The sequence below is a fragment of the Acinonyx jubatus genome, chromosome B4, assembly GCF_027475565.1.
Source record: "Acinonyx jubatus isolate Ajub_Pintada_27869175 chromosome B4, VMU_Ajub_asm_v1.0, whole genome shotgun sequence".
Classification (NCBI taxonomy): domain Eukaryota; kingdom Metazoa; phylum Chordata; class Mammalia; order Carnivora; family Felidae; genus Acinonyx; species Acinonyx jubatus.
Genome location: NC_069387.1, coordinates 121,531,893 through 121,559,052, shown reverse-complemented (window position 1 = coordinate 121,559,052; position 27,160 = coordinate 121,531,893). Strand labels below are relative to the sequence as shown.

General features: G+C 46.7%; 1 protein-coding gene across 2 annotated transcripts in view; it reads left to right on the top strand.

The window, feature by feature from the left end:
* The window catches only part of NT5DC3 (5'-nucleotidase domain containing 3), a 67,083-nt gene that overhangs the window by 14,974 nt on the left and 24,949 nt on the right, over window positions 1-27,160 (top strand). For both annotated transcript variants that reach the window (XM_053226670.1, XM_027070975.2), the window contains exons 2-9: window positions 5,674-5,858; window positions 15,006-15,080; window positions 15,529-15,584; window positions 20,740-20,830; window positions 21,708-21,845; window positions 24,004-24,064; window positions 24,477-24,579; window positions 24,724-24,825. In XM_053226670.1, the coding sequence (XP_053082645.1) occupies window positions 5,674-5,858; window positions 15,006-15,080; window positions 15,529-15,584; window positions 20,740-20,830; window positions 21,708-21,845; window positions 24,004-24,064; window positions 24,477-24,579; window positions 24,724-24,825 (811 nt within the window). The remainder of the gene's footprint in view (window positions 1-5,673; window positions 5,859-15,005; window positions 15,081-15,528; window positions 15,585-20,739; window positions 20,831-21,707; window positions 21,846-24,003; window positions 24,065-24,476; window positions 24,580-24,723; window positions 24,826-27,160) is intronic.

The window sequence follows — 27,160 nt, the reverse complement described above, 5'->3', positions numbered from 1 at the left end:
TGGGAGGAAGATGGTATCTTTTATTCCTGAGCCAAGTAACACATGATCCTTATAGAAAAAAGGTAAATGAAGTACAGTAAAACTTTCAGAGAGAGTTAACTTTTAATTTTGTTTATGATTAGAATGGTTGAACATTTACATTTATTAGCCATTTAATTTCCTCTCTTATGGAGGAAATCTCTGATGCTTTATCTTTTTTTTCCTTTATGTGGAGACAGAGAGACAGTGAGAGAGAGAGAGAGAGAGAGAGAGAGAGAGAGAGAGAGAGAGAATCCCAAGGAGGCTATGTGCTGTCAGCGTGGAGCTGATGCAGGGCTCCATCCCATGGAACCCTGAGATCATGACCTGAGCTGAAACCAAGAGTTGGATGCTTAACCGACTGAGCCACCCAGGCACATCCCCTTTATCTTTTTTATTGGATTTTTTTTTTTCTTTTTACGTAGGCTTCATGTGGAGCCCAGTGTGGGGCTTGAACTCATGACCCTGACATCAAGACCTGAACTGATACCAAGAGTTGGAGGCTTAACCAACTGAGCCACCCAGGCATCCATGGATTTGTTTTTCAATATTTAGCATATTCATATTTTTGCTTTTTACCTTTAAATTTCTGTTTAATATAACCTTTTCCCTCAAATTATTGTTTGTGCTATTTTTGGATACACAGATGTTTAGATTGTAAATCTGTGGATGTTTTCTATTTGTGATTTATTGTTATTGCTTTTATATTTGGAAAGATGAGGTAAATAGTAATCGAGCTTTCACACCTTTTAAACATTTTTTTAAGAGCTTTAATTCTTTGACTCACCTGGTGTTTGTTTTGCAGCACAGTATAGAGAAAAATCTTATCTGACATTCTTTTATTATAGTTAGCCAGTGTTTATGTAGTTAGAAAAAGAGAGAATATTCTAGGTGAATTTAATTCAAGTTGGTACTGAACTACAGCATAATCTGGAGAACAGAGTAATGGTAGATTACCCGTCTTGCTGAAAGTTGGGCATGTGAACGAGAATTTAAGATTGCAATGATGCTTTAGAGTCTAAACGGGGAATGCATTTAATACTGAATTAAAATGTTAACATTTGTAGGCAGTAAGAATTTTGAGTGGCTGAATATGCTTGAAATGAACTTTAGTTAGGATCTTTTTTTTTTTTTTTAATGTTTTATTTATTTTTTAGAGAGACAGAGACAGAGAGGGAGCAGGGGAGGGGCAGAGAGTGAGGGAGACATAGAAACTGAAGCAGGTTCCAGGCTCTGAGTGGTCAGCACGGAGCCTGATGTGGGGCTTGAACCCATGAACCGTGAGATCATGACCTGAGCTGAAGTCGGATGCTTAACCGACTGAGCTACTCAGGCGCCCCTAGTTAGGATCTTTTTGACTGCAAGCAATAAAACATCCAGCTCAAACTGATTTAGCTTAAGCAAAAAAACCAAACAAACCATTTTTAAAGGAAATTTTATGGGTTTGTGCAATTGGAAAATCCAGAGGTAGTATTAGCTTTGTCTCTTGACCTTGCTTTCTTCCCTACTGGCTTTTTTTTCTTTTTTTTTAAAGTAGGCCTCACGCCCAGCTCTGAGCCCAATGCAGGGCTTGAGCCCCTGACCCTGAGATCAAGATCTGAGCTGAGATCAAGAGTTGGTTGCTTAACTGACTGGGCCACCCAGGGCTCCCCTCTCCCCCACTGGCCTTTTTAAAGGTTCCTAGTGATGGCCCCACCCATCTCATTTTATATCCTTTTAGATCCAAGTTTGGAAGAAAAGAATGCCTCTTCTGTGAAATTCCCTTCTAAATCCAGAAATTTTCCTGATTGGAACTTATTGGTACACTTTGGCTATAGGGAAAGTATGATGATGATTGGCCAGAGGGGGTCCTAAGCCTTCTCCAAACGAATTCATGTTGGTGGGGAATTCAGGTGCTGTTTGGCCAGGTCTGGGTCATGTGCTCTCCTCCTGGAGTTGGGAGTGGAATCTCACTGAGGCCACACAGGCCATAACAGTTGGGGAGGGCTGATTTCCCAAAGAAACGCAGCTGAGGAGTAGTAGCTGTGTTAGGCAGCTTAGGCTAGGTTATGCTGCATGAGTCCCAGTCTGTGGCTTCCTATAGACAGCTGTAACCAAATTCCTTCTCAGTCATGCAAAGTCTAGTGGGGCCTCAGTTGCCCTCCATGTTCTAGCCCAGGTGTCTGCCTTGGAATCAGAGCTTTGGACAGAGTAATAGAGCTGTCTCTCTATTTCTTTGTACTAACTGTATAGTCTTGCTGTCATCATCCATTAGGTACAAAAGGAATTCACTTTCTAAATTGGTACCCAGTCTTGTTTCTGTTTTGGGAAAGTACAGAGGTGACTAGTCAAGGGCCCTTCTTCCATTTATACTCTAGAGTCTACAGTTTAGACAGATTGTTTGTCTTTTTGTGAGTGTTTGGCATTCTTTCCTTTTGCCTTGTAATTACTTGTGTTTCTTCTCAGCACGTTTTTGAAGTGGTTTTATGGGGCGTTGAAATCCCTTTTAAGCTTCCCATGTTCCTCGTGTTTATTTTGAGTGATGACAAATTAAACATCTGAGCTTTTTGGTGATGATGTTCATGTGATTAATACACCTTGGGCTTTCCCTCCAGCGGGACACGCCTGGGCAGCCTTTGGAGATGTGCTGGTAGTGACTTTCCATCCCGGCAGGGTTCCTTGATGGCTTCACGTTTTCTTCTCAGGTTGTAGAAAGGGAGAGAGACTTTATTGCCAACCCTTTCTAAACATGAACTTCTAATTTAAACAGGCTGTTAGAACTTCCCATGGAAGGATCATGTGTGAAAGCAGAGCCGTTGGTCACTCTGTAAGTGATCCTGCGTTACTTACTGTGGATAGTGCCATGTGGTCATAGTCAGAAAATAGCATCGTCCGCGGTGGCCCATTGACGACGTAAGGCCAGAAGATGTGTGGTGTTACGTGCCGCAGAGCTTGGGACTACTGGCTTCTCCCTGTCCCGGGACTAGCTCTTGTGAACGGTCTACCTTCGCGTTTGTTTTATTTTTTTAAATGTCACTGCCTTGTTTACTGCCCTCAGTAACAAGTGTCTAAATTTGCAAAAGAAAGCCAAGGTGAATGTCTCATTGATTTTTGACGAAAGAAAAGTAATAAAAGGGACTCGGTGCCTCTTGACAATTTGGAGTTTTGGTAGACTCAGCCATACCTAGGTTGTCAGTGGGAGAGAGATAGGTGCATGTGTTTATAAATTCATTCACTTAGTCACGCATTTGCCTTTGTTGGGTATTCTGTGTGGGAACGTAAAGGCTTAGTTTTAAGTTAGTGTAACATGACAGCTTACCTGGTGACCGTGAATAGGCTTCAGGGGGTGAGCCTCCCTGGGATTTTCTGCAAAATCCATATGTGCATTTCTCTGGGGAGAGGATTCTGTGGTTTCTATTAGATTCTCAAAGGGATCTAAGCTGTAAAGCTGTGAGGAACCTCCTCAGATGCTCAGAATACCTCGCAGTGGCTAGCCTGGTCTCCTCATTGCAGCTGCCACCCACCCTGTGAAAGCAGTACCTGTTGAGTATTTCAGGTGGCCCCTTAGAATGCAAGTGGGTAACATGGGCCATTCCTAGCCACAAAGAAATGAGCAGAGGGAAGGGGGCGGGGGGAGCAGTGTAGACTCTAGTGAGCACGAAAGTGACGAAGGATTACTTAGGGTAAAGTGTACCCTTCTCAAATGCTTGTTGATTCCTGTAATCCCGGGGAAGAGAGTTAGGAGCACAGATTCTGGAGCCAGACTTGCTGGGTTCAAATCTCGGCTCTGCCATTCAGAGTACTGTGTATACTTTAGCAGATTATGTAATTTCTGTGTTCAAAGGTCCTCATATATAAAATTGGGATAATACAGTATTTGCTTCATTAGATTGCTGTAAGGATTAAATGAGATAATATAAAGTGCCGTGATAGCACGTAGCATATAGTAGGTGCTTAATAAATATTAACCCCTGTAGTGGAGTCGAGAGATTGTCCTCAGTAATGTAAAGAGCAGTCAGATATGGACGGTTTGAGTTTTGTGTGCATGTGTTAGAAATTTGTACCTGTCTCCCAAAAAGTCACCTGCTCTCAGCATTTGCCCACTTATGAGCCGTTTTGGTGTGCAACCATCATAAAAGGTGAAAGAATACAGTCACATATCCTTTCAGGAGGATAGAGTGGTCTGTGTTCTTGTCACAGAATGTTGCATGATGGGGTTCTTGCCGTGGAAGGACTAACTGAATATCATATTTCCTTTTTGTTTTTGGAAATCTACTGTACAGTCTTTAATCCTGATTTCGTCGAGGATATGGTGGTTGAAGACCCACAGTCTGAGATTTCACCTCTGTGATCAGTTCATCTGTGATGATTAGGCTCTAGGGGGCTACTCTGTGTCAATGCATCTTCCGACTCCTCTAATAATTGGGAGATGCCTCCCTCTGTAGTTTTATTCTTACTGTCATTATGGGTGGAAAATGAAAAATTATGAACTCTTAACTGTGTTCCATGAAAGTAAAAATCAAATGCAAAGATGGTATCTTTAGACTTCTTTTATAACTTCTTGAAAATGATGTGACACTTTGGGCAGTGCAGAGAGGAGACAGAAGGATGATGTTGTGATAGTTTATTTCACACATGCACCTGTTGGTGGTGATGGGAGAACACAGTGGGGAGAGCACATGAAGCTATACGTACACTGTGAGGCCAACTGCGTAAAACACATCCATGAAACAGTATTGCGACCAATGCATTAAATGTTAGTAGTTTTCTTCTGGGTGAGGAGATGATGTGTGATATTTAAATTTAATTATCTAAGTGTTTCTCCATCGTCTGAAATCTGTAACTAGTATATGTTCTTTTTTAAATGAAACAAATCTTCTTGTGATACTGAAACAAAGATTCCTTTTTGTATTATTTTATTTTTGAGAGAGTGTGCACCTGTGCGCAAGCAGAGAGTGGGGCAGAGAGAGAGGGAGAGAAAGAATCCTAAACAGGCTCTATGCTCCTAGTGCAGAGCCCGGTGTGGGGCTTGATCTCATGACTGTGAGATCATGACCTGAGCCGAGATCAAGGGTTGGACACTCAACCGACTGAGCCACCCAGGTGCCCCCAAAGATTCTCTTTAAATAAAGTTTTATTGAGATACTATTTTTAAAGTTTATTTATTTATTTATCTTGAGAGAGTCAGAGTCAGTGCGAGTTGGGGAGGGGCAGAGAGCGAGGGAGACAGAGGATCCCAGGCAGGCTCCCTGCTGTCAGTACAGAGTCTGATGTGGGCTTGAACTCACAAAACTGTGAGATCATGACCTGAGCCCAAACCAAGAGTCAGACGCTTAAGCGACTGGGCCACCCAGGCACCCGAGATATTATTGACATACTGTACCATTCACCCACTTGAAGGTCTCCCATTTGGTGGCTTTCAGTTCACAACAGCCATCTGGCCATCACTCATCACCAATTGGAGAACATTTTCATCACCCCAAAAGGAGATTCTACACACATTAGCAGTCTCTACGTTTGACTCGCCTGTTCTAGACATTTCAGATAAATGGAATCATCCCACATGCAGTCCTTTGCGACTGGCTTCTCATGCTTGCACTTTGGTTGACTCACTGAGGAATCCTACTAACCTTTATTTATCACATGATATAATATACATTTTTTCTTTACTTCTAGACTTGGTGCCTTCAATTATGAACAACTTGTTGAATCCAGATGCCATTTTCTCAAACAATGAGATGAGCCTGTCGGACATTGAAATCTATGGCTTTGATTACGATTATACCCTGGTGTTTTACTCAAAGCACCTCCACACGCTGATATTTAATGCTGCGCGGGACCTTCTCATAAATGAACACCGGGTAAGAGCACAGGGACGTTGTGGTCTCCCTCCTCCTTCTCTTAGACGTTGGAGAGCAGCCGTGAGCGGATCTGGCCCTGTGCCTGGCACACAGACATCACTTAGTAAATTGTTGAATGCATGGGTAGATTTTGTTCCCTTCCAAATGACTCTATCCAGAAGCCTGTTGGTTTTTTTTTTAAACCACTTTTTTTAAGGTATGATTGACATACAAAAAGCTGTACACACCTAATGTATATAACTTGATGAGTTTGGGCATAGTGTATGCTTGTGAAGCCATCACCACCACCAAGGTCATAAACCATCTGTCACCTCCCAAAGTTTCCTTCTGCCCTCTTCATTATTATTATTGTTATTTGCGTGCGCGTGTGCACTTAAAATAAGATCTACCCTCTCAGCAGATGTTTTAGCAATATAGTGTTGTTTGCTGTAGGTGCTGTGCTGTGTAATAGATCTCCAGAACTTGTTTATCTCCCATCACTGGAACTTTGTACCGGAAAATAGTTGCTTTTTTTTTTTTTTTTTTTAAATCTCTAGATGTCTCTTTAATGAAAGATTTTCAAGTTATGTGTTAGCAGAGATTGGGCTACAGACTCCGTGCTCTCATTTCTCACCGAGTGGTGACGGAGTTTCTCCCAGAGCTGATGAACCGGCAGCCTGCTGAGCTCTGGTTAGAAGAAATCCTTCAGATAATAGGCAATATTTTAACCTCATCACTGACTGGAGTTGTTCTGTTCTGTTTTGTTTTATTTTATTTTATTTTATTTATTTTAGTTAATTTATTTATTTTTGAGAGAGAGAGAGAGAGAACAAGCATGGGAGGGGCAGAGAGGGAGGGAGGGAGGGAGGGAGAGAGAAAGAGAGAGAGCGAGAGAGAGAGAGAGAGAAAGAGAGAGAGAGAGAATTCCAAGCAGTCGCCACAGTCAGCATGGAGCCCAATGTGGAGGCTCAATCCCATGAACCCTGAGATCATGACCTGAGCTGAAATCAAGAGCCGGAAGCTCAACCAGCTGAGCCACCCAGGCACTCCTGAGTTGAGTTGTTCTTCTATAAAGAACATTTGACTGTCTTCTGGTGCATAGTGTTGTTGAGACCTTATAGTAAGGAAGGCAAAAAGAAACACTGAGAACCCAACATGCTTTTCTGTAGTCCACTTTGAGTATCTATTTCAGGAACGTGAGTGAGAAGCATCCTCAGAGGTCAGCAGGTCCTAGTGCCCTTTGAGAACCCCCAGAACGCCCCCAAGAAGTGCAGCTCCAGGGTCTGTCTCAGACCGGGGTGCATTTCTGCAGGGGGCACTTCTGATTTGGCGGGTCGAACAATTCTGCCTTCAGACAGCTTTCACCATCCATCTCTTCTCTTTTATTCCTTCACACATTCCTTCAGCTTTTACTAAGTACCCCCTCTGTGCCAGGCCCTGTGGTAGAAGCAGGGGGAGCGAGGATGAGTAGCATATGGGGACCAGCACTGTAGTGGGGAGGCAGTCGTGTAAGCAGAGGAATTATGCATCCACCTCCTGGAGGCGTCTCCATGCGTCTGAACAAAGAGCTAGGGATGTGTAGAGGATGTTGGGACAACTTTCTCTGCTTGAGGGAATTAGGAGAACAACAAAGAAGGTGATACTTCCGGGACCCCGGAAGGAGTTTGTCAGCAAAGGTGGGCTGGGGTGGGCAGACTGGTAGGTGTGCGAAATCTAGAAACCTAGATCAGGAGAACTAATGTTCTATACCTGATTTATCTGCTAGGATAGTGTTTAATCTACTGGGCTATGTGTTCTGTAGTCCCGCCATTATGCTGGCCAAGATGTCTCTTTTTCCAGGCTGGTCATTCTGAGTTTTTTCAGCCATTCCCATTTGGCTAATATGCCTTTCTGGTCTTTTATCATCTCAGTTACCCTTCTTTGTGTGTGCTCTGGTTTATCCCCCTCACATGTGAGTCCCCAAACTGAAGATGTTCATGCAGGTGGGGTCTGACTAGTATGGAATAGAGGGAGACCATCACCTCCCTGGTTCTGGATACCATACCTTTATTAATGCTGCCAAAGTTTCCATTGGTTTTGGATCCTCACCATTTGAGGCAACATATTTCCTGATCCCCTCAGCTTTTGGTTATCAGTGGACTTAATAAGCAAGTCATTTTCTCCTTATTCAAAATTCAGTAATGGCATGTGTCAAAAATAACCTTCCCTTCTGCCATTAAGCCAACAGGCAGCTTTCTTTAGTTATGGCCACTTTCCCATATGTAAACCCATCTAGCCACTTGCCATCCAGCTGCATTTGCCCATCTGTTCAGGAGACTCTCTTTTCTTCCATCTAACCTGCAGACGTTTCCCCTGACTGTGAAAGCAGAGTGTGAACTAGCTGGTCCCGCCCTCACTGCCCTGTCTGCCAACCTGCACCACCTCTCCACGACCCCATGGGGAGGTTGAACTGAAGGGGTGTTGCATTGCTGATGGCCTTCTAGACCTAAGTCATCTGTGGCATTTGCTGTGACTTTGATTATCACTCGTAAAATAGCGGTCATTTTATTAACAGTCCTGTCTGTTGATTTTCTGCTTGGTGCTAGAGGCGCAGGTTCTGGAGCCTGACCGCTGGCGTTCAAATCCTGACCTTCACCACTTACTTCTCAGGTAGTCTCGAGAAACTCGCCTAGTTTCTCTGGGCCCATAGAAAACAATAAATGTTAGCCATTACTGCCTTTCTTCTTTCTTTCTTTCTTTCTTTCTTTCTTTCTTTCTTTCTTTCTTTCTTTCTTTCTTTCTTTCTTTCTTTCTTTTCTTCCTTCCTTCCTTCCTTCCTTCCTTCCTTCCTTCCTTCCTTCCTTCCTTCCTTCCTCCTTCCTCCCTCCCTCCCTCCCTCCCTTTCTTTCTTTCTTTCTTTCTTTCTTTCTTTCTTTCTTTCTTTCTTTCTTTCTTTCTTTCTTTCTTTCTTTCTTTTCTTTCCTTCCTTCCTTCCTTCCTTCCTTCCTTCCTTCCTTCCTTCCTTCTCTCCTTCTCTCCTTCTCTCCTTCTTTCTTTCAAGTTTATTTATTTTGAGAGAGAGTGCGCACACAAGAGAGAGACCCTGAATAGGCCCCTTGCTGTGTAGAGCCCAATGTGGGGCTTGAACTCATGAACCATGAGATCATGACCTGATCTGAAATCAAGGTCAGATGCTTAACCAACTGAGCTACACAGGTGGCCCACTACTGGTATTTCTAATATGCGTGACAACCATACAAATAGATGTTGTCTCTGTTTTACAGGTGAGGAAACTGAGGCTAATGGAGATGAGCACGTAGTTCAAAGCCGCGAGATCAGTAGGAGACAGAACCAGAATTTGAACTCAGATCTGTTTCCAAGGCATAAATATTCTTTATTCCATGTTGTTCCTTGTGGGATTAATAACACCTTTCATTTCCACCCTGTTGTTCATATGGAAATAAAATATTCGTGATGATAAAAAAAATTATGAAGATAAAAAATGTATGAAATGTGGGGGGAAAAGGGAGATGAAACAGGTGGGGAAAAAGAGGTACAATCATGATTATAAAAGCTTCTGGACTTAAGATCACTGAAGTTTCATTTCCATTATGTCTGTTTGTTGCTTGGATAAAAGAAATAAGTCATAACACTAATTATGTCAGGCATATTAATAGAGTCAATTATGCTTATGCAGATTTTTCTCTTGCTCTGATTAAACAAAATAATTCTTCCAAGAGGCATTTAATTTGGTGCCATTTTTCCTGCCAAAGACTAAATGTACTTGTAGAGATGGAAAGACATCTGCTTTTGAGATGCACAGTAATAGAACAGTAAGTTTGCAGTTTAGCATCTTCCCAAAAAGCAAATGTAAAAGTTCTAGCCCCTTAATTATGCTTTTTTTCCTTTTTTTTTTTTCAGAAAAAGAAGTTTTCATAAAAATAGAACAAAATATAGGGTAATGACTGTATTTTCCTTTCATGGGTCCACCAAGGAATAGAAGGAGAGTGATAAGAGTTCTTGACTTCATGTTCCACATCCATACCCTCATCAGTGTTCCCTGTCATTAACAGGCACTGACATTCACCCGTTTTTTTCAAATCTGGAGCCTAACATCAGCGATGACGCCTCACATTCTCCTGTGCTCCACGTCTGATCTCTCAGCAAATGCTATGGGTTCTTGCTTTCTCCTTTTTTATTAAAAAAATTTTTTTTTAATGTTTATTTTTGAGAGAGAGAGAGAGAGAGAGAGAGAGAGATCATAAAGGGGAGGAGCAGTGAGAGAAGGAGACGCAGAATCCCAAGCAGGCTCCAGACTCTGAGCTGTCAGCACACAGCCCGATGCAGGGCTTGAACTCCTGAACCGTGAAATCGTGACCTGGATCGTAACCTGAAGTTGGATGCTTAACTGACCTAGCCACCCAGGTGCCCCTTCTTCTTTTTCTCTTTTTAAAATAAACCATTAATTTTAGGAGAGTTTTAGGTTTTTAGATAAGTTGCAGTGGTAATACCAAGAATTCCTGTGTCTACACATGCCTGGTTTCCTCTTGATCACAGTTTACTGTGGTACATTTATCGCAGCTGAAGAACCACGTTCATAATGTTATTATTAACTTAATGAAGTCCATAGTGGGTTCAGATCCTCTTAGTTTTTACCTGATGTTCTTTCCCTGTTCCAGGGTCCCATCCAGGATGCCACGTTACATTTAGTTGTCATGGTTCCTTAGGCTCTGCTTTGATAGTTTCTCACAATTCCCTGGTTTGTGATGACCTTGCAGTTTTAAAGAGTACTAGTCAGGTATTTTTTAGGATACCTTCTCTTGGGATTTGTCTGCTATTTTTTTTTCGTAATTAGACTGAGGTTGTGGGTTCTGGGGGAGGAAGACCACAGAGGTAAAGTGCCATTCTCACCATATCGTATCAAGGGTGCGTGCTGTCTACATGACTCACCGCCATTGATGTTGGCCTTGATCACGTGGCCGAGGTGTGTTTATAGCGTCTCTGCACCGTGAAGTTACTCTTTCCCTTTCTATGCTCTGCTCTTTGGGAGGGGGTCGCTCTGTGCAGCTGTGAGCTTTCTTCTCACTCTTTCAAAAGATACTCGTTCAAAACATGTTCTAACTCCATCCCCTTCTCCCCGCTCCCGACCACCACCTTGGGCCAGGCCACCATCACCCTCTGACCATATCACTCCTCGACCCAAGGCCCCCTGAAGCCCTCCCAGCACACTTGGAATGACAGAGAAGGCCTTCCGTTGCTCCCACGCCCCCACTTTCCCCCCCACCTGTCCTCACACCAGAGTTCTCGTTGCTCCTTGAACTGCCAGGGCCTTTGCACCTGCTCTTCCTCTGCTTTGGATGATCCCTCCTGGCCCCAGGCGGTCTAAGGCCTTGCTCCTCAACTTCTTATTCTTTTCTTCAGCTCTCCAAGCCCTTGTAGAGCATTCGCTCTGTATTACTTCTCACCACGGGGCATTCTGCTGGGTGTTTGTGTACGTCTGCCTCCCCATGGTGGGATGTAAACTTCGGTCAGCGACTGTGCGATCTGTTCCATCTGTTCGCTCCTGCCATGTTCCCAGGCCCTGGCGTAAAGGACCCGCTCAGTAAGCATGTGACCTATTTATGGAATTACACGGTTAGGTGAGAGTGTTGTGCCTGGTGTGGAGTCACCATTCGGATGCAGGTGGTTTTGTCCTCGGTTCCCATTTTGTGAAGATTTTGGAGAGCTTTGTTTTCACGCCCTTTTGCCCTGCCACCGACTAGACGCATAATTTAGACTCCTGAAACGTTCAGAGACCTCTGAAAAACCTATATTTGTAGGCATCTGGACCTCAGGAACTCAGCAGCGGTGCTGTGGTGTATAGTTTGCTAGCCCTGTGGAGAGCTCTGTAATTAGCTGGAGACGCGGCCAAGCCGCAGACCTGGAGGGACAATGTACACATTTCTGGGTATGCAGAGTGGGCACTCCTGGGTACTAACTGTGCTTGAAGCTGTAAGGGACATTTCTGGAGCATCTTGCTCCACCTTTGTCCCCACGTGATAGCCTGCTCAGATTACCCTTGGAATTAGAACCAATCCAGGTGCTGAAGGAAACCAGACAGGGTTAATAAAAATCCCCAGTGCCGTTAGGTCTTTTATCTTTTTATACCCTTTGTTCTGCTTTTAGAGACACCAGTAATCTTCACGACACATTGAGTGAGTCATGTTTTTCAGGCTGGTGGAAAGTTTCTCAACTCTGAAGAGTCCAGAAAATCTGGTCCTTGGCCAGTGGAGAAAAGCATAACCCCCTGGCTGATGGGAGCAGCTCTGGCTTCCTCGATGGGACAAGCCTGTTGACGGTTATTCTCAGAGATGCCGTGAGCTCGTGTATGTGTGTGCACACAGGCCCGTGCACGTGCGCACGTGTGTGGGTTGGAAAGGGGCCCGCCGTGAGGACATTTCTGACTTGATTGGTTGCAAGGGAAATCACAATTCAGGGGGCACGAATGGAGCAGAGAAATCACCCCAAGTCTGTTTCATTTTCCATATGAAGGAAGGGGTGGGGGGGTTAAATGACTTGCCTGAAGTCCTCTGGGAGGTAGCAGAGGCTAGAAGAGGGGGTCTCAAAGCCCAGGCCTCCCGATTCCTAGTCCAGCAAAGCAACTCCGTTTCACTGCAACTTGCTACGGCTATGTGCCAGAGACTGCCCCACCGCCCCTCAGGCTTCCTTTTTTTTTGTTTTTTGTTTTCCTAATTAAAAATAAAATTTTTAAAAGATTTTATTATTACTATACCTGATGTGGGGCTTGAACTTAACAACCCCAAGATCAAGAGTTGCATGCTCTGCTGACCTAGCCAGCCAGGGGCTCCCCCCGCACATGTCCTTTGCTTTCTTCTCTCTACTTCACCTGCGGTAGGTCTCCTGGTATCCTTACTTTGGAGATGAGAAAACCGACACTTAGAGACCTTGTCAGGGTCACCCAGCTACACAGAGTAGGACTGGGATTTGACGCCTGGTCCCTCAGCACTGGGGCCTGTGTTCTTTGTGACAATAGTGTCCTGTGAGGCCCTTTCGCTTGTGACATAAAAACATGGTGTGTCTATTGGGAGTGGCTCCCCAAGAATACACCGCTCTGGGGCCCACGGGTGGGTGCGTGGCCGTGTCTCCCTGTGATGTCTGTGTCCTGCTGGGGAGTCTGGATAGACCTCGTTCAGAGAAGAGCTGCCACAGCCTCCAGGAGTCTGTGCACAGAGAGTGTACCCTCTGTCTCTGGTTCTCGCGCTGGTGGCCAGCCCTGTATCCCACCGTGAACCTCCTGAGCGAACCCACCAGGCGGTCGGACGCGGCAGGCTCTGCTGTCACAGGATGGGCGTCTCCTGCGGTGGCTCAGCGTTCATCAGAGTTGATTACAGGTGGTTGATGTGGACTCGGGTGTGACACGGGCCGGGGCTCAAGTCTGGCCCAGCCTCTGTCTATCTCTGTGAGCCTGAGCCGTTCGCTTGACTCTGCTTCTCAGATTATTCAACGAACGGACATGAGATGCTCGACCTCCTCCGTGCTGGTGCCGTGAGGAGTACGTAGAATAAAGTCACAGACGTGTCCACAACAGCGGGTAGCACGTGGCTGGCTCAGTGAAGAAGCACCTGTCTCAGGAACGTTGAAGTATCTTCCCCGGGTCCTCCCCCTTCCTCCGCACTCCCAAGTTCAGGAGGAGACTCCAGGGATGGGCAGGATCGCGGTGCCGTGTGGTGGGTTCCGGGCATGTGTGTGTGAAGTGTGTTAGTAAAGACACGGAACCGTACACAGCGTTCAGAGGTCTTGGAAATGCCCCTGAGTGGAAATAGCGTTTGGTGATTTCTTGGCATGAGTGGCGGGCATCAGATAAATGAGCTCAGATGTGACATTTGAGTCAGCACTTTGTGCAGCTTGGACACTTGCCGTGTGCAGTTCAGCTGGTGGGAGCAGGAAGCGTCCTCACCCAAACGTGGCCCTGGTCACGACAGGTTAGTCCAGTCGTGCAAAGAGGCTCCTGTGCGTCTTGATAGCTGTCTAGGTTTTTACGTAAGCAGTTGACATTGTGATTGGGAGATCCTGGTGACACAGCCTCTCTAGGCTCAGGAGTATTCTTTTGTCCCGCAAGACTGTACTCCAAGGGCAGAGGGGAGTCAGGAGAGCAGGCAAAAAGGCCCAGGCCTGACTCCCTGCCCCACCGCATCCCAGCTGTGTGGCCAGGCCACATTGTTTCATCCAGTGCCCTGGTGCCCCATCTGTAAAATGGGAATGGTAGGGCCCGTGTGCAGTAGCAGCAGATACCGCACTCGGTACATTGGTGCTCCCCTTGGGGTAGCTGGTGTTCTAATTCTGGGATTTGGGGAGGGAGAGAAGGACTTGGATGCCTAGTCCAGTAGATAAGAATGGAGCTGGTATTTTTGCAGATTTCGAAGAATGGTTTAAGAATAGGAAATGCCAGGGGAACCTAGCTGCCTCTAGAAGTCAACGCGTGTTCTGAGTCACAGTGTTCGAGCAGGAACTGCGTACCACACACTGAGGGAGGGGCCCTCTTGGCCCGAGTGGGTGGGAGACTGCACCTGATAACGGTGAGGTCTTTCCAGCCCCCAAAGGGTGAGCAGCAGCTGACAGTCCAGATGAGGAAAGCAATGAACGCTGTATGGAGGGCCCCTGCCCCCCTTTGAAAAGTTTTCTGCTTGGGTTGCTTCATGAAACCTGGTAGTGGGGCCATGCAGGGGGCTCATACACTGAGGTGCTCACATGTGAGCTGAATGGATGCTTGATAACGTGTTGGGAGAAGTTGTGCTTCCAATAGAGGGGACTATTCATCAGCAGCCTTAAATACAGTAGGAGGAAGTGAAGTCTTGGAGGTAGAAGCAGATGTGTCTCCAGGGTCTTAGGGAAATAGGAGTCCCAAGGCAGAGGGATGGGATGGGCAGAGGGAGTTAAGACGAGAGAAGCTGGGGCAGGGGTGAGGCCTTACCTGTGTCTGGGCAGTAGATGGGAGTGGGTGGAGGGAGGGCACTGTGGCCAAGAGGAACTTGGTCTGAGAACAGAGGGCCAAGCTGTGCTCTGTCCTGACCCCGTCTTCCCACCAAAGTACATCAGCCACCTCAGCTTTTGTACATGGACCGGATGTGATCCGTGTCTTGAACTCAGTACGTTGTTAGCTGAAAAATGGTTCCTTTCTTTTTTTCTTAGTATCCAGCGGAAATCAGGAAGTATGAGTATGACCCAAATTTTGCCATCCGTGGACTTCACTACGATGTGCAGCGGGTAGGTTTCACCCTCACGTTCTTTTACAGTTTGATGGTGTTTGGGAAGAACGTGTACTCTTGGTGCTTTTCTTTGCTGAACACAGAACGTGATTTTCAATTCTATTCTTTGGGGCTGCAGAACTGAATGATTTAAAAAACATCTTTAGATAAAGTCTTTTTCAGGAGACTATGTGTTGGAAAAAATGAGTGAATGCATTAGCCATTTGGAAGATACTGTTTATTTCTAGAAGGAAGAGCCAGTTGTCATATTGTTTTGCAGATTTTGCAGTCATTTCCTTGGCAGGTTGCACGGTGCTTTAATCAGCAAGCAAGGTCCGTGTCAGATACATACAGGGTACTTCCTTGTCATGTCAGCCTGCTGTTGACACGATTTATAACTCACAGTCCTCATAAACATGCTGTCTGTTCTGTGCTACTCACCTGTGCATGTGTTTATGTTTTTGAAGGCGGTTTTGATGAAGATAGATGCTTTTCATTACATCCAGTTGGGAACCGTCTACAGGTAAGAGTAAGAGGAGGTAAATTTAATTCACCCAAAGTAACCAAGTGGTTTTGGGTTTCAAGACCCACTGACCGCTTAGTGATGCAGAGGGTTTCTGTGTGCGTATTTGTGATTCATTCACTCATTCCTTCAGGAACATTGATTGGCACCTACTGTCATGCCAGGTCTGGAGGATGCTCCAAGGAGCTGGGAGTGTAGGTTGGAAGCCACATAAATAAGCCAGTGACTGCAGTCCGTAGTGACGAAGGCGATGATGGACGTGTGCTGAGACTATGAAGGGGCACTCTGGGGGACTCTGCGGGAGGAGGGCTCTCCAGAGGTGTCTGTCTGCCAGCTGAGTGAGGGTTCTGGGATACGGGTTTGGGTGGGGAGGGGTGCTGGGATTAGGCAGCGGGTTCTGGTTCCCACCATGGCAGTTGAGTAGTTTGGATATTAAGACATTCCCCCCTCCTTGCCCCCCATTTATTAGAATTAATAGAAGTACTTAGTTCAGGCTGAAATCTTTGAAACTGAACATGAAGGATTTTGCCTTTTCTAATTCTTGAATTTGGGGAGAATTTAGGAGTGTCGTTGTTGTACCTTAAAAACAGAGGTGTGCATATCTTAGTTTCTTCTTTCACAAACTTTTTATTTTTTTATAATTTTTTTTAATGTTCATTTATTTTTGAGACAGAGATCGAGTGAGTGAGAGCGGGGGAGGGGTAGAGAGAGAAGGAGACACAGAATCGGAAGCAGGCTCCAGGCTCCGAGCTGTCAGCACAGAGCCCGACATGGGGTTTGAACTCATGAACTGTGAGATCATGACCTGAGCCAAAGTCGGATGCTTAACCAACTGAGCCACCTAGGCGCCCCACAAACTCTTTATTAAAGTTAACATTTTTTTTATCCAAGTTAAATATGTTCACAGAATCAGTGCTGAAAGTGTTGTGGTGGGCAGCAGTCCTGTGTCCCCCCCTTGCCCTCCAACCCCTTTACACTCTTGATTTTTTTTTTGTTTGCATTTTTCTTCCAGTAATGTGCTTATTTTTCATATTTCTGTTTCCTAATTTATTAATTCTGGACATCATCTCTGCCACGGGACAGGACTTGGCGTGCACACACACACATGGCTTCTGCAGTCTCGTTTCTAGAGCCTCGTGACGGTCCATGTCTGCTTGTTCCTCCAGTGTTGGTCATTGTTTGCATCGTGACTCTTCACTCTTATTTCCTTCTTAACACCAGGTCGTGCACCGTGACTGCTTTCTTCCTTGTACAGCGTGTGCCTTTTCTTAGATTTCATAACCACATCATTTTTTATTTGCTTCGTTTTCCGTAGAGGTGTCCCTGGTTTTTTCTAAATGCCCCATCACAGATATCATCCGTGTGTTTATTTCCCAACAGTTCAAATGTTTTAGATAATCTATCACTTATTTTTTATTTTTTTTTTAATTGACTACCCTTCTCTGATTGCTCATCCTGGAGCTTGCGTTGGCCTCTGTCCCCATTCCCTGGTTCCCGTCCCTTCCTCTCTCTGGTTTAGTCCCTCGTTTTGCTGGAGCACATCCTCCAGGAGCTCCCCAGTGCTTCACAGGGCTGAGCCTCTCTGGGGGGCTGTGGCGGTTATTCGGTTCCTCTCGTTGGTGTCCCTTGTGGGCCTCTGTTCTCCACTTGCTGTGTCAAGCACTTGCTTTGTGTCTTCCGGTGAACATACTGAAATGTCCTGTCTGCTGATGTTTTTGCTCTGACTTCCCTTGACTTTTGGAGTAGTTTATTCTTTTATTATCGTTTTAATGGTGTTTCAGAGGGGAGAAGAGATGGCGATGTTGATGAGAATAATAGTACTGGTGATAATACACAGCCACTAGCAAACGTGACGTCTTGCTACGGCACAGACACCGTCACAAGGGCTTTATTTCAGTTAACTTGTTTGATCCTCAGAATAACCTTGTGAGGCTTGTACTAGTATTACCACAGAGGTCTTAAGTAACTTGCCCAAGGCCGCACAGAAGTAGGATTCAGACCCAGGGCCTGTGGTCTGGGCTTGTTGTAGGCGTGGCTGGCTCCAGGGGCCAAACTGACCTCTCACAACTCTTTCCATCTTTTGGCTCTCTCCCTCTGGCTTTGCTCCAGGCAGACCCCTCTGTGTGATGCACCCAGCCCCCCACCCCACCCCCCCTGCCCCGCCCCAGGTCAACAGGAGAAGGGGACTCTCTCTTGCCAACAGATACAGCCGGTCTCGGAGTGCGTGAGGCAGTGCACAGGGTGCATGTGTTCCTTTCCTCTGAGTTCTTTCTTGCTGCTCGCCACCTGTTCATGCTGGCCTTCTCCCACGGTACGGTTTTCCTCCCTCGCTGCTTCTTGAAATCTCACCCATCCTTCCTTCAGGGCGGACTTGCGGGGAGGTCTCACCCTGCCCTCTCAGCCTGACCTGGTCTTTCCTTCCTCTTCTTGGACGATGCCGTCCTGTGGCTCCTGATTGTCTTGTTTCTTCTTCTGTGGGCAAGTTGTCCACCATGTCAGGGAGTATGGGGCAGAGCGAGACCCCCGCCAAGGCGTTTGGAGGAGAAGGAGTGTCCAGGTTTAGGTCCTGGGACGGTCGCTGTGGCCGCAGTGCCGAGGGGATGTGGTGGGCCGAGGGGGCTCTGGGGTCACACTTCCTGAGCGTGGACCCCAGCCCCACTGCTGACATGTGTGTGGCCTTGAGCAAGTTCTTGGCCATCCCAAAGCCTTGGTATCTTCCTCTGTAAGATTGGCATAACTCCACTGCCTGCCTCAGGGTGACTCATCGTGTAGACCAGAGCATGCTCAGGGCAGCAGAAGCACGCGGAATGCCCTTCCTTTTCCCTTAAAAGGGGTAAGAATGAGCCCATGGCTGGGCAGAGTGCCCCCTCCTCAGCCTCACCCGTTTCTGAGACCTGCTGCGGGTCCCCGGCTCCCACATCAGTTCGACTTTTGTGTTGTGGGCTGTGGGAGTGGATGCCACGGGGCAGAGGAGGAGGCAGACTGGCTGTCCCCACAGTCCCATTTTGTACCCATGATTTAAGTTCTTCATGGGGACCTTGTGAAAGCTGCATTTGCTCTCATCACAGGCACATTTGCTAGCACCTCTGTATATTCTTCTGTCTTCTCAGTTATGCCAGGAGGGAGGCGCTATCATTGTTCCCCATTTTGAAAATGGCAGTGAGACCCAAAGAGGTTAAATTGCTTGTCCAGGTGATAGCCCTACTAATTAAGGAAGCTGGGATTTGAACCCCGGACAGACTCGGTCAGATTTGCACTCCTAACCTTTCTGTTTCTCGCAGTCACACAGGGCTGTGTAAGTAGTTTGAATTTTTTTTGAGAGAGGGAGTCAGAGTGAGTGGAAAAGGGGAAGAGAGAGAGGGAGACAGAATCCTAAGCAGGCTCTGCGTGGTCAGCTCAGAGCCCGATGCTGGGCTCGAACCCACGAACCGTGAGATCATGAGCTGAAATCAAGAGTCAGACTCTTTACTGACTGAGCCACCCAGGCGCCCCCCCCACCCAAGTAGTTTCTATCTTGATCCTAGCGCTGGTTGAGGTTACATCTAGGTGCAGGCGGTCCCCCAAACCTCCTCCCTCCCCACCAGCCTGTCGCGGAATTCAGCTGGCTGCAGCTGGCTTTCTCCCCGCTTTTGAGCTGACCTTTGGTTACTTGGGCCTTAAACATGCAGCTTGTGCGGTTCTGTGCCTGTGAGTGTGTCTTAGGGTAGTGCCTAGTTTGGGGGCAGAAGGATGACTCCCCCAGCAGAGTTCTTCCACTTTTTATAGTTTCTTTCTAAGTGTTAGAGCCTTAGGCGTGTGCACGCCTGAGCGCGGATACTTTAGCAGGAGCTCTGCCCCAAGGTCATTGTCCAGACTGATCTGGTGAATGATAAAGTGCAATGTATCAAGTTAACCAAGATTGGGGGCAAAATATTAATGCATCTCCTTGGGTATTTTTGAAAGTTCTATGAGGGTGGAGAACAAAGGGAAAAGGCTGAAATTAGATTCCCATCACAGCTGCATGTCAGCCATCAGTTACAGCTTGTATGTGTTGTTGGCCAGGTGATTTTATGTGATAAGCAGCCTGTTCATATTAGTAACTAAGACTCTTGTTGCATCGTGGATACTCCCACATGGCACCGCGGAGACTTCCCACCATTCATTCTGTGGTCTCCTCACCACTGGTGTCTGTTTCTCAAGCACCTTCCCGAGAGACGCGGCTGGGGAACAGACATTTTTCTTCACAACACGCTGGAGCAGTCAGTGCCAGGTGGGGAAATAGGAGAACGTGAAATCCCCAGTGACAGCACCTGCTCCCAGCGCCGGTGGCTGAGGCAGGGTGAAACCCAGGTCACTCGGACTCCAAAAGTCACCCTTCCCTTTGTGGAGGGGCTGGATTGGTTCACAGATTCTGCTGCGGCTCCTGGAGGCAGGCAGATGGCAGATGTCACCCTGGCTTTTTGTAGATGAGGAAACTGGCCTTTGCTGTCACATAGCATCCGGGGTCATCCCTCTCGGAGGTGACATCTGGGCTTCCTGCCTTGTGTCATGGGGTTTTTAGTCCGCCCGAGCCTCATGCCTGGCTTTTCCCTCCTCAGCACTGACCTTAGGTTAGAGCATCAGAGGTCAGGAGGATGATACAGACAAAGCTAGCCTGTCTCTCCCTAATGTAGTAAAAACATAAAAATGGAAACAAAGACCCACTCCAAGGCAAAGGAAGGCCTTGTGCTTTGTTGAGAGAGGCAGCACGACGTAGAGGTTGAGGAGCTTGGGCCTGAGAGCCAGGAAGCCTGGGGTCCGGTCCTGACCCACCACTTCTTACTTCGGTGACCTTGGCTAAGATATGTGACCTATCGGGGCCTCAGTTGCATCTGCTGGGAAATGGGAGGATGATAGTGCTCCCCTCCTAGGATTGCTGAGAAGTAAGTGAATGAGTGTGTGGAATTCACATCTGGCGTCTAGGACGTATTATTTTTCTGTCCTTATTCCAACGGCCTGCTGTTAGTAATGGTAGCAGCTTCTCGCCTGTGATTTGTAGCGCTTACCGGCGGCACATCTCACCTCCTCGTGACCGTGGTGTCTGGCACCTCAGCTGAAAATCCCAGCAGTTGCCAGAGGTCTGAAAATCGCTGTTCTTGCTACGTGAGTCTAACTGCACTGCCCGTGATTTTTCCAGAGGCCTCAGCGTTGTCCCTGATGAAGAAGTCATTGAAATGTACGAGGGGTCCCACGTGCCTTTGGAACAGATGAGTGACTTTTATGGAAAGGTAATGAGAGATTATTCGTTTAAGGCAGCCTATCTGTTTCCTTCTCGAAACACGGCCTGGTAGATTTGGGGTCTCTGTGTGCTCCTGCGGAACTGACAAGGGCATTTGGGACGTTTTGAGAGACCCTGGATTTGAGAGAGGCTCGTATGTTGGTGTTTCTCCTAGGTCCTTCAAGATTGCCCTTTCTTAGCCCTTTCCTCCCTACCTGCTAGAGGCTCTCTACACTTTCCATGCACCCATCCCTGTCTGTCACCCTTCCTCCCAGTGTGTCCCCACTTTCTGATGAAGTCCGCGTAGTAGAGGTCACCTGCCCTGAGATCCAAGGTAACAGGTCACCCTGTGCCGCAGGGAAGCCTCTGCTTCTCTGACTTCTGTCTCTGAGCTTTTGCTCCAGTCTTGTTAGGTGGGCTTTTGTTTACATTGTCAAAATGCACTGGAAGATGCCTGGTCAGCTGGTAAACTTAGGGCTACAAATCGCAGGCACTCAGAGAAAGGCTCTTTTTCAGGCTCACATATGGCTGCACGGAGGTGCTCACATTCAGGAGAGTTACGTGGCTTTTAATGCCATTCCCCAGGCCATAATCGACTTGCTGACTTTCCTCTGGGTTTGGTGGGGTAGAGTGAGCTGGAAGTTAGACAGAGTTGTCACAGGAGCGTGACATTGGTTAGACTTTTGGGGGGGGAGATCAGGGCATTTCCTTGGATTTCCCAGTTACGCTTAGAGTAGGATGTCGGCTGTGGTGGGAATGAGAAGAAAAGGTGAAGGCTTCTGCTTTGTTATTGTTAGAATTATCCTTTTCTTGGGGAGAGGGATCCAGATGTTGAAGAACTCCCCCAGATAAGTCTCCGCTTCTGAAGTTCTCCTCCCTGCTTGCAGAGTTCTCACGGAAACACCATGAAGCAGTTCATGGACATCTTCTCCCTGCCAGAGATGTCGCTCCTGTCCTGTGTCAACGAGTACTTTCTCAAGAACAACATTGACTATGAGCCTGTCCATCTGTACAAAGACGTCAAGGTGAGAGGCGGTGATGCCACGACTCTCCAAGCATTTTAGCAAAGGGACAGAATCATTAGCCTCCTTTGGCTAGGTGTTTGAAACAGTCCTTCGTCTGGGATCTCTTTTATTTACGGTTTTACCTTGAAAATTGTTAAGAAAGATGTTACACCAGAACACTTGGAAATCAGTCTAATTTCGTGTTAAAAGAAGAGGGCACTCATACTGTTATCTGGATTTCTAATTCTTTCCGACCAAAAGCCAGGGCCCATGCATCTGGTCAGTGGGGCTGGTGGTGGCTGAGGTCCAGCCGGCCCACCTCACCCCTGCGACCCAGCTCACCCCTGCGCCTGCCTGTGGAGAGGGTGGCGTCACACCAAGGCTGCAGCCCTCTTGTCCCCAGAGGTTCCATGGAGGCCTTCCCAGGCTCTGCAAAAGCTGTGCAGAAACCCAGTGGGGGAGGTTTATAGACAGCTATGAAACTTACACACATACAAATGCACATCATTTATGTAACTTCACATTTATATATTTTCATTTCTATTCACAAACGTGTGTTTATATGTATTCTTTAAGCTGTCTGAACTTTGTTCAGTACTTAAAAACATGTTCATGTATTACTTAATAATACTTATTTCAAATATATATAGTAAATATATGCATATATATTCATATATGTAGTATATATTGTGTATTAAATTTTTTTTTCATGTTTATCTGAGAGAGGGAGATCGAGCAGGGGAGGGGCAGAGAGAGAGGGAGAGAGAAAATCCCAAGCAGCACAGAGCCCGATGCAGGGCTGGATCTCATGAACAGTGAGATCATGACCTGAGCCAAAGTCTGGAGTTGGATTCTTAATTGACTGAGCTACCCAGGTACCCCTAAGTACTTATAGTTAAAAGATCTGTACTTATGTACTATAATGCTTTTATGCCTACATGCTTAGGACTGATTTTAAATTTTGGCTAAAATTACGGGTTTTAGGAAGATGAAGGATGAAGTCTAGCTTCTCAATGTTAGTCTGGTATTATTTGAACTAATGTTAAATATTTAGTTTCTGTTCTCCTTTTGGTGCCCTGAAATACTTTAAGAATCACTTGTGAAAAAAAAGAACAAGAATCACTTTCAGTTATATAACCCTTTGCAGGCATGAGGAGAGATGTTTATGCACCAACAGCGAACACTTACATATATTCCAGGCACTGTTTTTCTGAGTGCTTTATGCATATTAAGTAATTAAATCCTCACAATAATGCCTGGAGGTAGGTACTATTTTTACCCTCATTCTACAGTTAAATTGAGGCACAGAGAGGTTGAGTAACTTGCCCAAAGTCACACAGCTCGTAAGTGGTAGAGCCTAGATTTCAGGCCAGGTAAGTTTGGCTCCGGCTTGCTCTTAACCCCTGCCTTCTGTTGATGTGAAGTTGAACAAGCCTGTGCTAAAAGGTGATTGGGGTTGAGTTTATAGTCCAGAGGTGCTCACTTTTGACAGAAGTCTACCGGTTTTCTAAGGCTTATGGCCCCGTTTTGCCTGCAGCCCAGTCCCTGGCCACACCCTCCAGTAAGTGTCCATGTGCCTCCAGGCGTGCCACCTAGGTAGCAGACCTGCTTAGTGCCCCCTGAGAGGAGGGCTGTGCTCTGATAGCTGCAGGCCATCAGGCTGCCACACCCTGGGGCGCGTCGGGGCGGTGAGCGGCCTCCCCTTGATGGTGTTTACTGGCTGGGTTACCATCTCCCTGACGATCCCCCACCTCAGTGAACTGAAGGTCCTGCTATTGGCCTCGCCCTCTTTCTCTAGATGATGGAACCTGCCCTTGGGGTCCAGGGAGGGGTGCAGAGAGGAAACAGCAAGGATTCCCTTTCCGCAGATGCCCTGGGACCGTTTCTGCGTGATCCTGCATAGACGTTGCCATGTATCACGTGGGCTTTGTTCAGAGTTGTTCGCACAAGTTACCTCCTCCCAGGGGCCCTTTTGACAACTGCATTGGAACCTGCATGGAAACCTAAGTTTCCCCCCGAGGGGCCGCCTGTGCCATATGGGCCAGAATTTCGATTTCATTTGGTGCTTGCATCACCAGGCTTCTAAAGGCGGACATCGTCCCGAATGCCGTCTCGCTTGTCCTGTTACTCAGGCGACCTCACTTATGGTTTCACTCACTAAAAACCTCTCTTTGGACAGGATTCAATTCGAGACGTGCACATCAAAGGAATCATGTACCGAGCAATCGAAGCAGATATCGGTATGTAGCCTCATGGTGAAGACAGCCTTCCCCCTGCCAGGCCACGGCGCAGGCATTTTGCCTTCATTCCCGGGGCCGAGCAGGGGCCGTAGGGCCCTTCCGAGTGCAGCGTGCGGACCTGGCTTCCTCGCGGTTCAGATGTCTCCCTCCCCTTTGTCTCAGAACTTGGCGTAACAGTGACTCAAAAACAGGGGAGCGGGCGGCTGCAGGCACTTTGTGTTTTCACTCAGACCCAGGCAGGAGGCAGGGGCATGGTCCCCGATGGACCCGGTACTGGTGGGGCCACCCTGCCTTAAGACTTTTCTGCCCCCGGTGTCCTGGACAGTGCCGGGCCCCTGGGCCCCTTTTGGTAACCACCTGCAGCCTGACGGACTTCACGCTGAGTCCGTGTGTACTCTTCTCTTGCTCGCAGAAAAGTACATCTGCTACGCCGAGCAGACCCGCGCAGTGCTGGCCAAACTGGCTGATCATGGCAAGAAGATGTTTCTCATCACCAACAGCCCCAGTAGTTTTGTGTAAGTTGTTGTGGGTGACCTTGCTGGCTCCAGCTCACGCCTTGTATTCCCACTTATCTGAACAGTTGGAAATTGGAAAGAAAAAGTTGCAAAAGTGGTTAATCCCTCTCTTGTGAGACTCACCTGGCTGACGTGTCGTTCCAGGGACAAAGGGATGAGGTATATTGTCGGAAAAGACTGGAGGGACCTGTTTGATGTGGTCATCGTTCAGGCTGAGAAGCCAAACTTCTTTAACGATAAGCGGAGGTGAGTGTCTTTCCGGGAGAGGTAGATTTTAGTCCTTTGCTGCCGTGAATACTTACGTAGTGCGACTTGCTAAAATCTAACTGGAAAATCAGAAGCATCTGACATTATAGCTTTTGATTTTTAATCCTTCTAGCAAGTAATTACATAAAGGGTGAGATTAGTGCATGGCCAACAGCTTGAGACTGTTCTCACTTCAACCTGAGTCTTACGAGTCAGGCTTTAAGAAAACTACTGAGGGGCACCTGGGTGGCTCAGTTGGTTAAGTGTCCGACTTCAGCTCAGGTCATGATCTCCCAGTTTGTGAGTTCAAGCCCTGCATCGGGATCTGTGCTGACAGCTCAGAGTCTGGAGCCTGCCTCAGATTCTGTGTCTCCCTCTCGCTCTATGCCCCTCTCCTGCCTGCGCTCTGTCTCTCTCAAAAATAAAATAAAAACATAAAAAAGAAACTTAAAAAAAAAAACAACTACTGACAGCAGTGAAAAGCCATACGTAGTGTTAACATCCTAAGTTAGACTTCTTGATGCAGGTACATTGTGAAGCGTAACAAGACAGCAGCAACAGCAAAACTGCCTGGTGGGTATTTTTCTCCGTACAGCTCTAAGTGGTGCATTTAAAATTCCAGTTGGATTCTGCAGAACTCTGCAGAAGTTCTGTGTCAAGTGGAGTACCTCTCTACCAAGGCTTACGTGGTGTGTTCCTGTCATGGGAAACAGAGGGGCGGGAAGTCATGGGTTCTGACAGTGACTCCGGTGTGCTCTTGGCATTAATAGGTGCGGATCAGGGATCCTGAAATGCCTTTAATGAGCGGAACCGACCTCTTCACCAAGAGTCGTCCCCCCAGATATCAATAGTGTTGACAGTTACTGCACTGGGGTTATAAGAATAATCTGCACTTTGTATAAAGAAGCACTTTAACCCACATTTTTCTGTTCCACGATTGGTAACCAGGCAGTCTTTCCCTCTCTGCCAGGTGATTTAACGTATCATAATGCAGTGCTCCATAGTTCATGTTGAATGGATTAAATTCCTCTTGGGACACTAAATTCCCATTTTCCAAGTGTCACAGTGATTCCTGAAGGAAGAGGCAGATCCAAGAGCCATGTGCAGAGACTGAGAATTCAAGGGAATGAAGGAAAAACTTAAGAGTGTTGATCAAAAACAGCTATACATTGGCTGGCTGCTTTCTCACTGAGAAAACGCTCTCCCGAACTTTCTTATTAGATCCCAGGGTGTGATCAGGACAAGGGCCTCATCTCCCCCTTCACCAAGGACACCCTCTCCTTGTTATACTTATACACAGTGGCAGAGTGCTGTCTTAGACTATTTCCTGGGGGGGAGGGGGTGGGCAGCACAGCTCTCCCTGCCCACCCCCGCCCCCCCCGCCCCCATTTATTTTGCCTTTGTTCTGCACGCCTGCAACACCTCTGTTCCTCCCATTTTATTTATAATGATGGTCAGAGACAACCTGAAGGAACATCCATAGGAGGAGATATTATACAGCCATGAGAAATGATGTATTTGGGAAAAAAAGCAGCATGCATGTTTTATGATCATAAAATACAACATACGAAAAATATGTAATCACATGGGAAATTGCTCACAGTATTAGAGGAGAAAAAGATACCAAACAGGATATATGGTGATCCTCATTTATATTCATAAAAAAGAGAAGGGTAACAAATGTTATCTTTATAGATTGAAAGACACCTACTGAAATGTTAGGTGTTTATAGCCGGGCACTGGGATTATAGGCCATTTTCCTCTTCCTCATCGTATTCTGCATTTTCCAGATTTTTTGCATTCAGTTTCAATGTTTTTCTAATCAGAAAAACAAGCCAAATAAATGTTACCTTAAAAAAAGGCAAACAGGGGTGCCTGGGTGGCTCAGTTGGTTGGGCGTCCGACTTCGGCTCAGATCATGTTCTCACGGTTTGTGGTTCAAGCCCTGTGTTGGGCTCTGTGCTGTCAGCTCAGAGCCTGGAGCCTGCTTCAGATTCTGTGTCTCCCTCTCTCTGGCCCTCCCCCCCCCCCCCCCCGCCTCCCCACACTCTGTCTCACTCTCTCTGTCAAAAATAAACATTAAAAACAAAATAAAAAAAAAGGCAAATAGACCCTGCATACATTCTTTTTTCTTTTTAACTTTAAAGATATAATTGGCTTTATTGATCGATTCGTGAATCAGGCTTCATCCCATCTAAGTAGAGGGGAGCTCCCTGAAGGCTTTATTCTTATTCCCATTTTGCATCATAAAATGATATGCCTCATCCTCAGATTTGTTTTTTATGTAGAGTGGCTGAATTTCAAGTGCCAAGCTCGACACACGTACTGAGGTAGC